The 13,066-nt window shown below is 40.9% G+C and overlaps 1 protein-coding gene and 1 long non-coding RNA gene across 2 annotated transcripts in view; one reads left to right on the plus strand and one right to left on the minus strand.

Moving 5' to 3' along the window:
• ALG14 (ALG14 UDP-N-acetylglucosaminyltransferase subunit) overlaps positions 1-1,272 on the plus strand; it is an 18,727-nt gene extending 17,455 nt beyond the window's left edge. The window contains exon 4 of the mRNA XM_057373499.1: positions 401-1,272. Coding sequence (XP_057229482.1) covers positions 401-631 — 231 coding nt within the window. The 3' untranslated portion in view covers positions 632-1,272. The remainder of the gene's footprint in view (positions 1-400) is intronic.
• Positions 1-10,832, minus strand: part of LOC130577878 (uncharacterized) — a 24,621-nt gene extending 13,789 nt beyond the window's left edge. The window contains exons 1-2 of the long non-coding RNA XR_008965819.1: positions 10,610-10,832; positions 1,271-5,699 (exon numbers count right to left, since the gene is read on the minus strand). This is a non-coding gene — a long non-coding RNA (uncharacterized LOC130577878). The remainder of the gene's footprint in view (positions 1-1,270; positions 5,700-10,609) is intronic.
• Between the last annotated feature and the right edge of the window lie 2,234 nt (positions 10,833-13,066).

Consider the following 13,066-nt stretch of genomic DNA (forward strand, 5'->3'; position numbering starts at 1 on the left):
AGATCCCAGGCTTAATCCTAATTAAATTTCTTTGGCTTTATTATGTGCACAGATTTTATGACTGATACCACACAAAGCTGTGAATGAGTTATATATCCCTGAATCAAGGAAATGTAAACTTTTCCTTCATACAAATAACTGGGTCATCCTAGAGGTCTTTTCCTCCKTCATGAAATGTAAAAAAAAATTGTATTTTTGACAGCTACTTTAAAATAATGTGTTYTGTTTGCCTCCTCCCCTGTTTTTTCATATTCACTCACCTTCTCTGGTTTTTTTAAAATTATCTTTTGAAATGTATTTTTTGTGTAAATGTAATATGAAATGAATATACACACTTGTAATTCCTTACTGTATGAAAAAACTCATTATTAACTTTTGTAATGTGTTTCATCTCTTTCAGATATTATGCAATGGACCAGGAACTTGTGTTCCTATCTGTGTATCTGCTTTTCTTCTTGGCCTCCTACGAATAAAAAGAACAATCATTGTGTATGTAGAGAGCATCTGCCGTGTGGAAACTTTATCCCTGTCTGGAAAGATTCTTTACTACTTTTCAGATTATTTCATTGTTCAGTGGCCTGATCTAAAGAAAAAATATCCCAAGTCAGTGTATCTTGGTCGAGTAGTGTAACAGCAGAAGACAAGCTGAGCTTTACCTAAAATAGACTCTGCAAGCAAGCTCCTCACTCACATTCCTGTAGGGATTTATTTTCAACAATTCCTGTAAGAGATTAGGCTGGTACTGAAAAATGAGACAACAAAGGTTTCTCAACATTTAAGTAAAATTTTTGTGTACTGGTATTTATTGGTATCATGTAGGTTTGTTCACCAATAACCCATAGTGATTCCAAGCCTATGCTGTGTCTGTTTCCATCTCGTTTTCCTGCTATGCGAATGGTAATTTTTGCCTACAAATAAATATGGGAATTTGTATGAATGTAACATTTCCTGTAAGGAAACTTTGTGTCATTTTTAAAATTGTAAGCAACAAAGTCTTTTTCTGGCACAACAGACTTTATTTCCTTTATGCTAGCAGTGAAGTCCCTTGTGAATCCTCAGAGTATAAAGGAAACAGTTATATTAAGTTGGCTTCATGACAGTTTGTACTTTACAGTCTTCCAAACCCCCMGAGCATTAAACCAGTATCATTTTTCCTCTGGTCTTGTCAAAGCTGTCCTTATAATCTGTTGTGCACCTTTAGAAAATTGTTGCTCACTTCTTAAGATAAATAAAGAGGTGACAAGTGTCATGCCACAGGCACAATACTTACCAATTTAAGAAGTGCTTTTTTTCAAAGCTTGTGCACAAAAAGCCTTAAGAATCTACATCAAACAGAGCAAAACTGTCAGTTGGGGAAATTGAACTGGTTCAAGCTCTAAAATAGAGGAAAAAAAAATCAGTAATAAGGGAAGGAAGACCATTTCCCTCTTTTCCTGGTACAGTGAATTTGATTATCAGTGTGTCCTGTTTTCTCATTTTAAGCACCTTACTTCCATCAGTACAAAATGCACTTAAGACTTTGCCATGAAAAATGCTGTCCTTTACATTGGAACAACTTTTTTAAGGTATTTGGTTGGCAGTGAGTATGTGGAAGAATACTCCAGCATTTCATACTCATCTGGCAAAACAAAATTCTACAGCTATCCCACCTATAAAGCAATATAAACACATCTGTCATCTGCACACACACAAAGCTTTGGRGCTGGCTACAGAAACATAAACAAAGAAAAAAGCTCAGAGAGGAGTAGAAACGCCCTCCAGAGTGCACAGGCTGCCTCTGGTGAAGCCAAGAGGAGAGTCTCTCAGAAGCCTTTTCTTCAGTGTCAGATATCAAAACAYTGCAGCAGCTATTCTGCTAGGGAATGGGGGTGGAATTTAGCTGAACAGAAACAGTGGCTCCTGCTTTTGGAAACCAGGGTCCAGAGGAATAATCTGCTTTATGCAGAAAATAATTAGAAATCATCAAAAACTTAGTGCAGAAAACTACTGTCATGATACTGCAAGGCCCTGTGGGGAAGCTGCTGTTGTAACCTGTCCAACAGGCTTAATAATCCTCAGCATAAATAGAGTCCCTTGATGTGGTCACATGTGAGTTCAGCACAGGGAGTTTTTGTGGGTTTTAACTGAGATTATGTCTGAAATTAAAGAGCAGTTAATAGGTTAAGGCTATATGAGAAGGACTTTGTGCAGCACATACTGAAGTCCTTGAAAATGACTTGGCTGAAGTGAATCTGAGGTGTCCAAGGACTTTTTTTCCACTGAACTGGAGTGAGGACTATCTTATCATGACTTTCTGCGCCGTTGCAGATGTTTGATAAACTGGAGATACACTGGAATTTATTATGGCTAATGGTAGTTTATTTTAGGTCAGTGCTTTCTCTCCTGAACCCTTCTGTTSAGCGGGGAACTGGAGTAGAGGGGAAGAGGACAGAGGCAGCCTCTCCCTCTGCTCTGGGTAAGGGGCAGCAGCACAGGATCAGTGCCCTGAGCTTTAGARGAGCAGGAAAGGCAGTGAATGCTTCCATTGATGCAGCACATCCCTGCCCCAGTGGGGCTGCAGAGCCCTGCACAAACAGCGCTGAGCTCAGAGCAGAGCAGAGGGCAGCTCGTCCTCGTCCTGCTCGGGATTTGCACCTCAGTGAAAGCATCTCTGGCTGCTCTGCTGCTCCCTCAGAGCYCTGCCCAGGGCAGGATTTGGGGTTTTGGTGTGCTTTCCAACTGTGGGTTCATAAACTTTGTGAGTCTGCCTTTGAACACTGCGGAGTTCCAGGGATTTTCTTTACCTGTCCCCAGCATGGCAATGACTGCCTGTTCAGACTTGTGGCCTCCCATGTAAACACTCTGGAGGTAACAGTAGATTTCTTCACAAGAGGCTGTCCTGAAAACAGAATTGCTCCCGGCCATCTGATGTGGAGGAGTCTGATTTTCAAGGAGTTGGGATAACTTTTCCCACTTTTCTTCACTGCCAGCCTTCTGGGGGAGCAAGAATCTCTGCCTGTGTGCCTCCAACAACGTGTTCTTTAATCAGTCTGGGAAAACCAGGTTAAAATAGCACATATAAAGTGGGTTTTAATGCAGATGGTTGGCTKTGAAAGTGTGGAATGGGACCCATTCCCTGGTACTGCTATTTTCCTCTCTGGCTCAAGCGCCTTCTTGAGTTAAGGGTATTTACTTTTCAGCAGTTTGTAATTAGTTGTAGTGAGGGAAAACTTGGATTAGAAATGACCCAGAGGTCTGTAGAGCTGAATTAATTGTAGTGAGGGAAAACTTGGATTAGAAACGACCCAGAGGTCTGTAGAGCTGAAGCAGGTAGAGCTGCTCTGGAGAGCTGAGAAATGGGAAGATCACAGCCAAACTGACCAAAGCCTTCAGCAAAACACTGCATCTCAGTCTCAGGAGACAGTTCAGAAAAAAGGCTTCTGGCTCAAATTCYCTTAAAGGAAGTTTTGTTATCATCCAGAGTGACTTTTCCTTGAAAAGATTATCTCAAATAACTGCTAGTTCTCTCCAAAAGCACAATGGAGCTGAAGTAAACTAGCATTTTGTTATTGAGAAGCTCTTTCTTATCTTTTGTTTTTAGAAGGTGGGTACAACCAAACAGTCTATTGTTCTAGGGGAAAACTGCATTCTTCCTCTCCCAGMACAGAGTAGAAAACAGCCCTCCCAGGGTCTAGCCAAAGACTTAAGGGTCACTGACTGGATTCCATAAGTTTAGATTCTAGGGCTTTGTTATGGCTCATTTTTTCTCTTAAATATTAGTATTATGGTAAACACATTTGCATTACATACAAGAAATGTTTGATGTGAAATACATTACCTCTTTTATTCTTCATTTCCAAAAGAGAAAACCATAATACCTTATAGATTTAAGGCAAAATGAGGAAGAAATGCRTTCTTAAAGAAAACAAATATGACTTTATGGAAATATCATCATCAAAATTGGCAAAGATTTTCAAAGAGAACAGAAAGCATCCAGAAATTCTTTCCCTGGGTCCTAGCACAGAAGCCAAATTCTAAATGAGTTTTAGTTATCAGATTGTTTTATCTAGATATGCATTAGTTGACAAATATTAAATATTCAGAGTTGTCTCTCTTTTGACCTGGTTTTCTCCTACTGCAGAGTATATAATTTACCTTTAACGACAGGTTAATTTTATTCTAGGAAAGGAGGAGGGGAAGTTAAAAGAGGAGCACCAGTTAGAATGTAATAAAATAACTATATAAGAAAAAGGCTGATTCTTGATAAAAACTGCTTAAAAGATTGTTTCCACGTTATACCAGAAAAAAAAGCTAAACAGATAGATCTGCTTTCAGCCAATGGTTCAAATTTTTACAACTCAGCCATGACCATTCCAATAAAGTTATGCTGTTCTGTTATATTTTGCAAGACATTAAGGATTTCTGGGAACAGTAGTCAAAGTCTCAAAAACAACTGCAGAACTCGTACTCACACAATTCTTTGGACACCTGTTTTTCCTTGTAAAAACACCCTGTCATAACACAGGACAGTTAATGCTTGGAAACAAAAGATTCCTGTATACAGATAGAACAGAGACCATTTTAAACATACAAATGCAAGTCATGTTTGCAGAGCAAGAAGATCCTCTTAAATCTGTCCAAGGGGCCCCAGAGCATGAATAGACCCAAAGTGACCACCTTTTCCATCCTCTTTTTCACTAGAATGAGTTTAGCAGGGTGCTGTCATAGACTGCATCCAAGCAGCACCAGCTTCCCTGGGACAGAGAGAGAGTGGGAGGGGAGAATGGCTCAGAGGGAGTCAGAGAGCAGCACTTGCACCAAAACCTTTATTTTGTTCAGCACCAAGTGGCACAATCCACTTGYAGACATTTGTGCCCCACGCCTCAGTCCTTGGCAAGTAGCATGAAAGATTCACTGCCACCCTTTCTCTCTTACATCTCTCTTACTGCGTCTCTTACATTTTCTTGATGGAAGTGAAGGGTTCTGACAGACCCTTGGTAGAKGTCTTCAGGGTTGTTCAAGCACATTGCATACCCAGTGCTGGTGTCTCCATCAAATCCTGTTTGTGCTGCCTTTACATGGTGCACAGTAGGTTCTCAAAATCAAAACCCCTCTAGCTGGTTTAAGAAAGGGTGGATATTTGTAATGCTATATCAAATCAGATCTGCTCAGTTAGCATTACTGCAAGTTCTACTCTCAGCTGCCAGCAGCTTGGCAATTAGAGTTTCCTGCTTTATTGTTAAACACTGCAATTGAACTCTGCTGCTTTTCATTTGTGATCCAGCTTGGGATGTCAGCTGACACTGAAATGAATGTCCTAACCTCCAATTCAGTGGCTTAAAGGATATCTCCCCAACATTCACTGCCAAGATGAAATCCAGAAATTATTATTCAGCAGCAGTAAACAGGGCCTGTTTTTGCAGGCACCCATTTGTAAAAAAGCAAGCRTGACAGCTGGGAATTACAGTTAAATGTGCTTTTTATATCCACACAGAAAGGCAGAATATTAAAAGCAATGTAGCTGTGTTTGTAAAAAAGCACTTAAGTGATAGCTTAGCAGCTCTGCATTAATTCTTGTAATAGTTCCTTCAAAAAGTAACTTTATTATAGGGTACACTAAGCCAGATTTTTCAGTGGAGTTACATACCAAATAAATACCTTCAAAAATTATTGGTGAAAGGACTTCCACTCTTCCGTCACTTCCAGACAGGTGATGACTACTGACAAAAAAAGGTAATTGTCTCAGAGCACATCCCAATTCTAAACATATTTTCATTAATCTCCAGACTAGAGATAATTCATGAAAATCTTTATCTAACTTTTTCCTTTAATAACGTTGGGGGTGAAAAAGAAAGGCTGAGGAAATACAGAGAGAGCTGCTTCCATGCAAAGTATTACTTTGCAAAGATTAAACAGGTAATTCTGAGAGGAGATAAATTATTTCTGCTGCCTTGCTCCCCTAACACACCTCCCAGCCGCCCCAAGTTCTTTCAGGTTTACTGAAGATTCAGAACATTCCCACAAAGCAATTTAGATTTTACACTGGTTAGACTGAATTTACACAGTTCAGCCCTGTGCTGTGTGTAATCAACATTTCTATGTGCCCCTTTGCCAAGCTTTTCCTCTGAAGAAAGATTATTATAGAATTCAGACACAACTTCATTTTGTATCTGTTTTCTTACAGTTTTAACCTCCATGACCAGAATTGTCCTTTGTGTTTACAAGTAAACATTACCAGGACTTTCCACTCCATCCCACAGCCCTTTTTGGAGATGGGTCACCACATGTGGGAACTGCAGACACAGAACTGAACCACCCCCAATGCTGAATTTACAACTGAGCAAGCACACCTAGCACACCCTAAGTGCTTCATAATGATGTCACTGGGTTTCAAAAAATAGGTATTACTTGCATAAAAACTTTAGCAAATAATTGTTTTATGTATTAAAACTTGGTTTCAGTTTGGGAGGAAAAAAAAAAAAAAAACGAAAAAGAAGGGGGAAAAAACTACTTCTCCATAGCACCAAAAAACACAAAGCCAAAATAAACAAGGAAAAAAAACCCCCAAACCAACTCAACCAAACAAAAAAGAACACATAACCCCAAACCATCAAAAAAACCCCACACTCAACATCTTCTGGAAATTATGAAGTTTTGYGGGATGCAATGCGAGCATAAAATGGACAAGATTAATGATCTGGGATAAAGTGGCTAAAAACCTCAGCATTCTGTATTCTGGTGCAGTCTCRGTTATCTGAGCATCAGCGATTCCTAATTCCCTTCTCTCCCCCCAAGTCTGAATCACATCCTCTGACATGTACTGGAGTACATTAACAGTGACATGGATTATTTGAAACCTCTCTTATTCAAACAGATTTGGGATCCAAACTATTGTAATAACTGAGTTTCCATGCCATGGTAGCCAACTCTGGCTAAATGCCACCGTGTCTCAGCTAGTCACTCATGTGCAACACTCAGCAGTCTTTGCTTCTTTCACCGTTTCAGTCCCAAATTACCCGATAAAGCACTCTGAGGATCACTTGCTATGTATTGTTTTGCCYTTGAAATTATCTTAATTTCCAAGTATATCTTTACTATGAGATTTCATAGGAGGATAATRAAATAAAGGTAAAAGAGAGGCAAAACCAACCAAGCACATTTTCTCAAGATTGTACGACTACCATGTCAGAGGTAGAAAATATTTCTGACAAGGAATTACTCTCATTTGCAAAATACTGCCTAGTTAACTAAAATTGGAGAAGTAATGGAATTAAGCAGCAAGGAGAAGGGGCTTATTCCTTTTTTTTCTATATTAAGATTTTGATTATTAAATCTAGATTAGGATTATTATTACTGGYTAATTAATAAACTTTTTAAAATATCAGCACTGTTCAAGCATAATCTTGTTCCCATGAGTGAGCATGAAAACTTTAACCGTCAAATAACTGATTCGTTCACAAGTCAACTGTTGTAATTATTTTGTGTTTGGCATCCAAACAAATAAATTTGAATAATGCAGCATGAAGTTGCACGAAGAAAGTTACCATATACTATTTAAAATAAATTTTCTTGTGAGGTTATTATCGGAGCACAATTGAGAATGAAGCAAAAATATGGTGGAACACACACAACAGTCCTTGAAAGGCGTGCATTTGTCCAGGCCTGTTAAGAGCTGCACTAAAATAAAAGCAAGGAGAATGTGCTCAAGTGCCATAAAAATCAAGTTTGGAGGTTCAGGAAGGGAGATAAAGTGTTGAAATCAATCTCAGATCATGCTGAGCAGGCATCAGTCACATGGTAAATGTTAGAACTTCTGCATCCTGGAGAGACAGAAATTGCTCCTTCAAACTATACATGTGAAAATGTATCTTGTGTATGTATATATGGAAATTTAAAGTGGTAGCTAGAAGCCAAGAATTACAGAAGCACAAAACACCACAAAGTTACAATTTTCTCTCTTTCTTTGATTCCCTAGTAGAGCTATCCCCTCCAAAAGAGAGGGCAAAACTGACTCATGAAGCTTAATAGAAAAATAAGGGAATTTTCAGGCATCCAAGTAATTTTGCATTAGAATTAATGTGTTCTGTTATTAAAGTTTGCATCCACTCAGAGTTTAGGAAGAGTGGAACACTTCCTCAATATTCAGAGTTTATAATTTTGAGGCAGTCAGGCAGCAGCCCCTTCCCAGCAGGGCAGAGGTGCCTGTGGCTTGGGGCGCTCCCTCGGCTCCTGGAGCAGCAGCTCGTGTGGAGACCACTTGGCATTTCTCTCTGTCATCACAGAACCACAGCTCAAACACAGTTTTGGCAGAAGGTGAGGCCGTGCTCAKCCTCTGTGGCTCATTCCTCTGCCCCAGGGAAGAAAATTCTGCTGTGTGCTGGTTCCGTGAACTTTGGGAGCTGCAGTGAGAATGATGGGAAGTTTTAAGTAGAGCCACCAGAATCAGAATAATGAAGAAGGAAAAGGCCACCATTTCAAGAGGTCTAGTGTTTACAAGCAGCACAAATATACAGAGCCAATTATTTTCCTACCAAAGTACGACTTAAGTAGAGATACAAGAGCTGAGTTGGATTTTTTCTTCACACACATGAAATAGAACAAAGAGGAAAGACACAAAAAGCCTTGTCTTCCTCGCTGGGAGCAGTTCTGGCAACACAAACTGTCCCTGCAGGCATTTCCTTTGTGTGTTTTGCTGTAGGTAAACATCATCGTGAAATAAAACTGATGGAATAAAACTGTTAACACAGAGTCAAACACTTCAGCACCTGTGTGCTGGTGGCATCTGTCTGCAGGTGTTTTGGTCCCACACGGAGAAGCAAAGCCACCAAAGAACAGGGAGAAAGGGCACTGTGACCCACCTGTGCCAGCCAACAGAGTGCTGCTCCTGTGCTTGAGGAACAGAATTGTGAAAGCAATTTGAAGCCAGCAATCTGAAGTTCTTGGGTGCCTTCTGCTTTGTACTGGTTTCAGCAAGTTAAAAACCAGCACCAGCAGCAAACCTTTCACCCAGGCASGGAGGGGCACATAACAACACAGGACTCTCAACAGTAATAAGGTCACAGGTAAATTATATTTTTTTTTTTCTGTACTAGCATGGAATGTACTTCAGCRTTCAACTATTCTTCTAGCTATAACCCTACTGATAAGATTGCAGCTATCACATTTTTAGAGAAGGTCATGRGCCTCAAATAAAAATCAAAAAGCAGAAAAGTCTGCTTTATGCTTATTTATGAACAGCTAGCACCACCAGGTAACAAAACCCCCCTATTCTCATAGAAGTATGGGGGACAGAAGATTACATCAGTATTAGAATCAGTGAAAAAGTGATGGTAATCTAAGGAACATTTACATATTTTAATGAATGGAATCTATTGTTTTGGTTTAAATAAAGCTTAATCTCTAAAAATACAAACAAGYAGATAAGTCTTTCCCTTCAGCAAATTACTTTATCATAAACATGAGCAACATTAATGTCCTTAAAAATTAGTAACGAAGGGGAGTCTTTCCCAAAATTAAGACCTGGACTCCCACTATTACAATTGTCAGAACTGATGCTTAAAATCCCTCCTCAAATGAGGGATTTCCACCACCACACACTTTCAAGTAAAGTCTGTGTTTGAATTTCCTTTTTTTTTCTTACTTCATTATTTTAGGTTTGGTCCTATGCAATTCTCTGAGCATTTTGGCATCATGTGCATCTCAGAAAACATCTCCATATATGGGAATTTACTCAAGCAATGTAGGGAAAATACAGAACACAGATATCAGATAATAATTCCATCAAGGCTGAATTTGGCCCCATGCTTTACTTTGTGGTATTTGAAAGAAGTCTCTGTAGTTAGTTTTTCCAGATGTTGATTTTAAGACACTCTCAAGCTATTTCTAGGTAGAATTAATGACTGTCAAGAAAATGCTGTCTTCTGTAGTCTGGTACAGAGGAAGGAGGAGTGGGCTCCAAACACCTCTCAGTGCCTGCAATTGTTCTGCAAGGCAAGAGGGTCTCTCATGGGATGAGAATGGTCTGCTACAGTAGTTGAGAGGCAATGGAGCACACAGACAGCATGGCATGTTTAAYCAGGTACCAAGGGCAATGCTGATAACCCCAGAATGTTCCAAAGTCATTAGCAGTATAAGCACAGCAGTGTTTCAAAGTAGGYACTTGAGGTAACATATGAATAAACATTATATCAGCTTACCTAGGACATGCATTATTTTGAGAAGGAATCCTAATAAATGAAAGATTAAGAACAGTTTTAGATGATACTAAAGCTGTTCTGTGGAGTTTGTATTTTGCAGTTTCAATGCTACTGCTAATGTTTGGTCTTAACCATCAGTAAGATTCAAGTCTTACTGGAGTCACAAGTTGTATTTATCCTACAGCAATTTTAATAACTTTAGTCACAGAAGTTAATTAGGCTAAAACATTACTGAGTGTTAGTGTCACGTCCGCCCTGGACAGGCCATTTCACARCTCTGAGAGCAGAGCTGACACGGCAGCCTGGGAAGGACCCCAAAGTCCAGAGAATTGYAAAAGGCCTGGGTTAGCTCCTCACCGCTTGCTGAGGCACACCAGAGGGGAAGAGAGCAGCACAGCCTTCCTTGGCCTCACCAGGTCAGGGCATTCGCTCACCTCAATCCTTAGGAGACAGCAGAGCTGTAATTCAGAAGTGCCTGAGTGTCCTCCCCTTTGTCTCAGCAGCAGCCTTGGCCAGCCCTGGCTTTAGCTAGCCCTGGCTTTAGCTAGCCCTGGCTTTAGCTAGCCTGGCTTTAGCTAGCCTGGCTTTAGCTAGCCTGGCTTTAGCTAGCCCTGGCTTTAGCCAGCCCCCACAGTGACCTGCGGGCCATGGAGGGCATCCCAGTGTGGGACCCTCCCCAGAGCCACCTTCTGCTGTGCTGAGGTAGCCTAACTCCTGCTGTGATTCTCCCTGCTCTCCAGCACTCCCAAACTCTGCAGATCCCACCTTCCCGCCAGGAATTCACTCCTCTGCTGCAGGCAAAAATCACACCCATGACCACAAACACACASAGTGGTGTATTTCTTCATCCCATGGCTGATACCATCACTCTCCCAATTTCAGAATCCTCTTCCTTTCCCTCAGACCAGCCACACCACTCAGCAAAGCTCAAAATTATCTTCCTGCACACATTTGAGCTCTCCCAAATGAACTCCYTTCATTCTTCAGGGAGATCATCCCACTCCTCCTCAGCTGAGGGAGCTGCCTAAACCAAGGCCCTTTATCAGGATCAGATGTGTAGGAAGGAGACAATGCCCCACCGCAGAGACCACTGGGCTCAACTCCACCATTGGACTCCCCAGTCATCCCCTTGCACATCTTCAGTCATTGAGCACAACACAGAAATCCAATGTGGTTTTGATAGTTTGAYTGAGCCACATTAATTCTACAGATTATGGTGGAATTACGCACAGGATAATTTAAACTCAGGGAGTTTAACAGGACTACACATATGCTTATAATAATTCATGTGCAAGAATATTTGTAAGATTATGGTCCATGTTTCCAAGAAAACAAACTTAGTCTCTTCAGAGCTCTTTTTCTCTAGTTTCCAACTGAAGTAATCAGTGCGTGTTTATGATATTACATGTGGTGGCTGAAGAAGTTATTACAATGTCACAAAGAAGATTATGATTTCAGGTGGGGAATAATTCTTGCACAAATCCTCTTTCCATACAAACAGCCTTAGTAATAAGAAATGTGGAAAAATAGGGCAAAGATAAGAGATTTACCCATAATGAGCCAGATTGCCCAGTATGCTCCAGCTGCTTTGCAGTGCACTGATGGGCTTAAATTTGCTTTGTATTGTCAGAGTGATGCAAAACAGAATGTGTTTTTAACTATACTCAAATATTTCTTGTACAACTTCTTCCCCCAGGGTGTGAGCATATTACTGATCAMAGAATTAAAGGCAGTAATCACCGCAAAAGATTGGTAGTTTTCTTATCAGATGGTCAGAATCAGTATAAAAACAACAAATGGTATTTGTGCCCTGCTCAGATGAGGCAAAACCTCCACAAACGACACGATTTACTTGAGGATAATTTAAACCTGATTGTACAGTAAGAAAATAGTAGGCCATATTTTTGTCTGCTATTAATCAGGACCATTTTATTCCAAAATTGATGAAACATATAATTTATGGAGCTGAGAAAAGCATACAAACCGTAAATGTCTCAAACTTCCCAAGCCACTGTGTATCGCAGCAAAAATGATTGAGAGCATTAACAAATAGTGTCCTGATCCAACATTACTTAAGTCAATGGAAACATTTCCAAGGACTTTGGATGTTAAATCTAGCCCTAAATCACATGCTCTCTGAGCTCATGAAAGAYGAGTTTATCCCAACATGAATGTCTAAAAACTAATGAACTTTCATTATGTTTACGTGAACTGCCATTTCCCTCACCCCATTCTTCAGTTTCCTGCTTCTCTTGCACAGTTTCCTTTTCCCAATGGGTTCTTCAGGCAGCTCTGCTTCCTTTAATTAGGACCAGCCCTGGCTGTTTTCCTTAGAGGCAGAGCCGTGGAGAAGCGGTTTGAGCTGAGCTGATCCACAGCACCACAGTATGAAACAACCTCCTGGCTGCCCTGTGAGTTCCTCAGGACTGTTACAGCCCCACCACAAGTCTTTTGAAAGAGCCCCGTTGGTTTCAGCCGGCGTTAGACCACTCAGTGCTGATATTTTGCTATGAAATCGCAGCACAGACCTGTTCTTTCTGTGGGATACCAAGTAGGTGGCTAACCGGGCCACAGCTCCAGCAGCCAGCCTTACTGCTGTGCCTTATCCACCTAGCCCTACCAGCAGACCATGCTATGATTTTTATTTTCTAATTTGTTAAAATTTAACCGTATTTGAAAGGTTACTTTGCGCGCCTAGGGTTATTCTAGCACTGAATGAAACAGACCAAGTGTTCCCCGCGCTCTCGCTYTCCAGAGCGGCTGCAGTGCACGGCAGGCTGCAGGAGGGAGCGCTCCCCGGGCCGGATGGGTGCAATCCCGCAATCCCGCTGGCCATCCCAGCACGCAAAGCCCCTGCTGTGTGTGCCCTGWGCATTCCACAGAGGGCCGGC

The sequence above is a fragment of the Malurus melanocephalus genome, unplaced genomic scaffold (assembly GCF_030028575.1).
Source record: "Malurus melanocephalus ecotype Western Australia unplaced genomic scaffold, MMel_1.1 scaffold_8, whole genome shotgun sequence".
Taxonomy (NCBI): Eukaryota; Metazoa; Chordata; class Aves; order Passeriformes; family Maluridae; genus Malurus; species Malurus melanocephalus.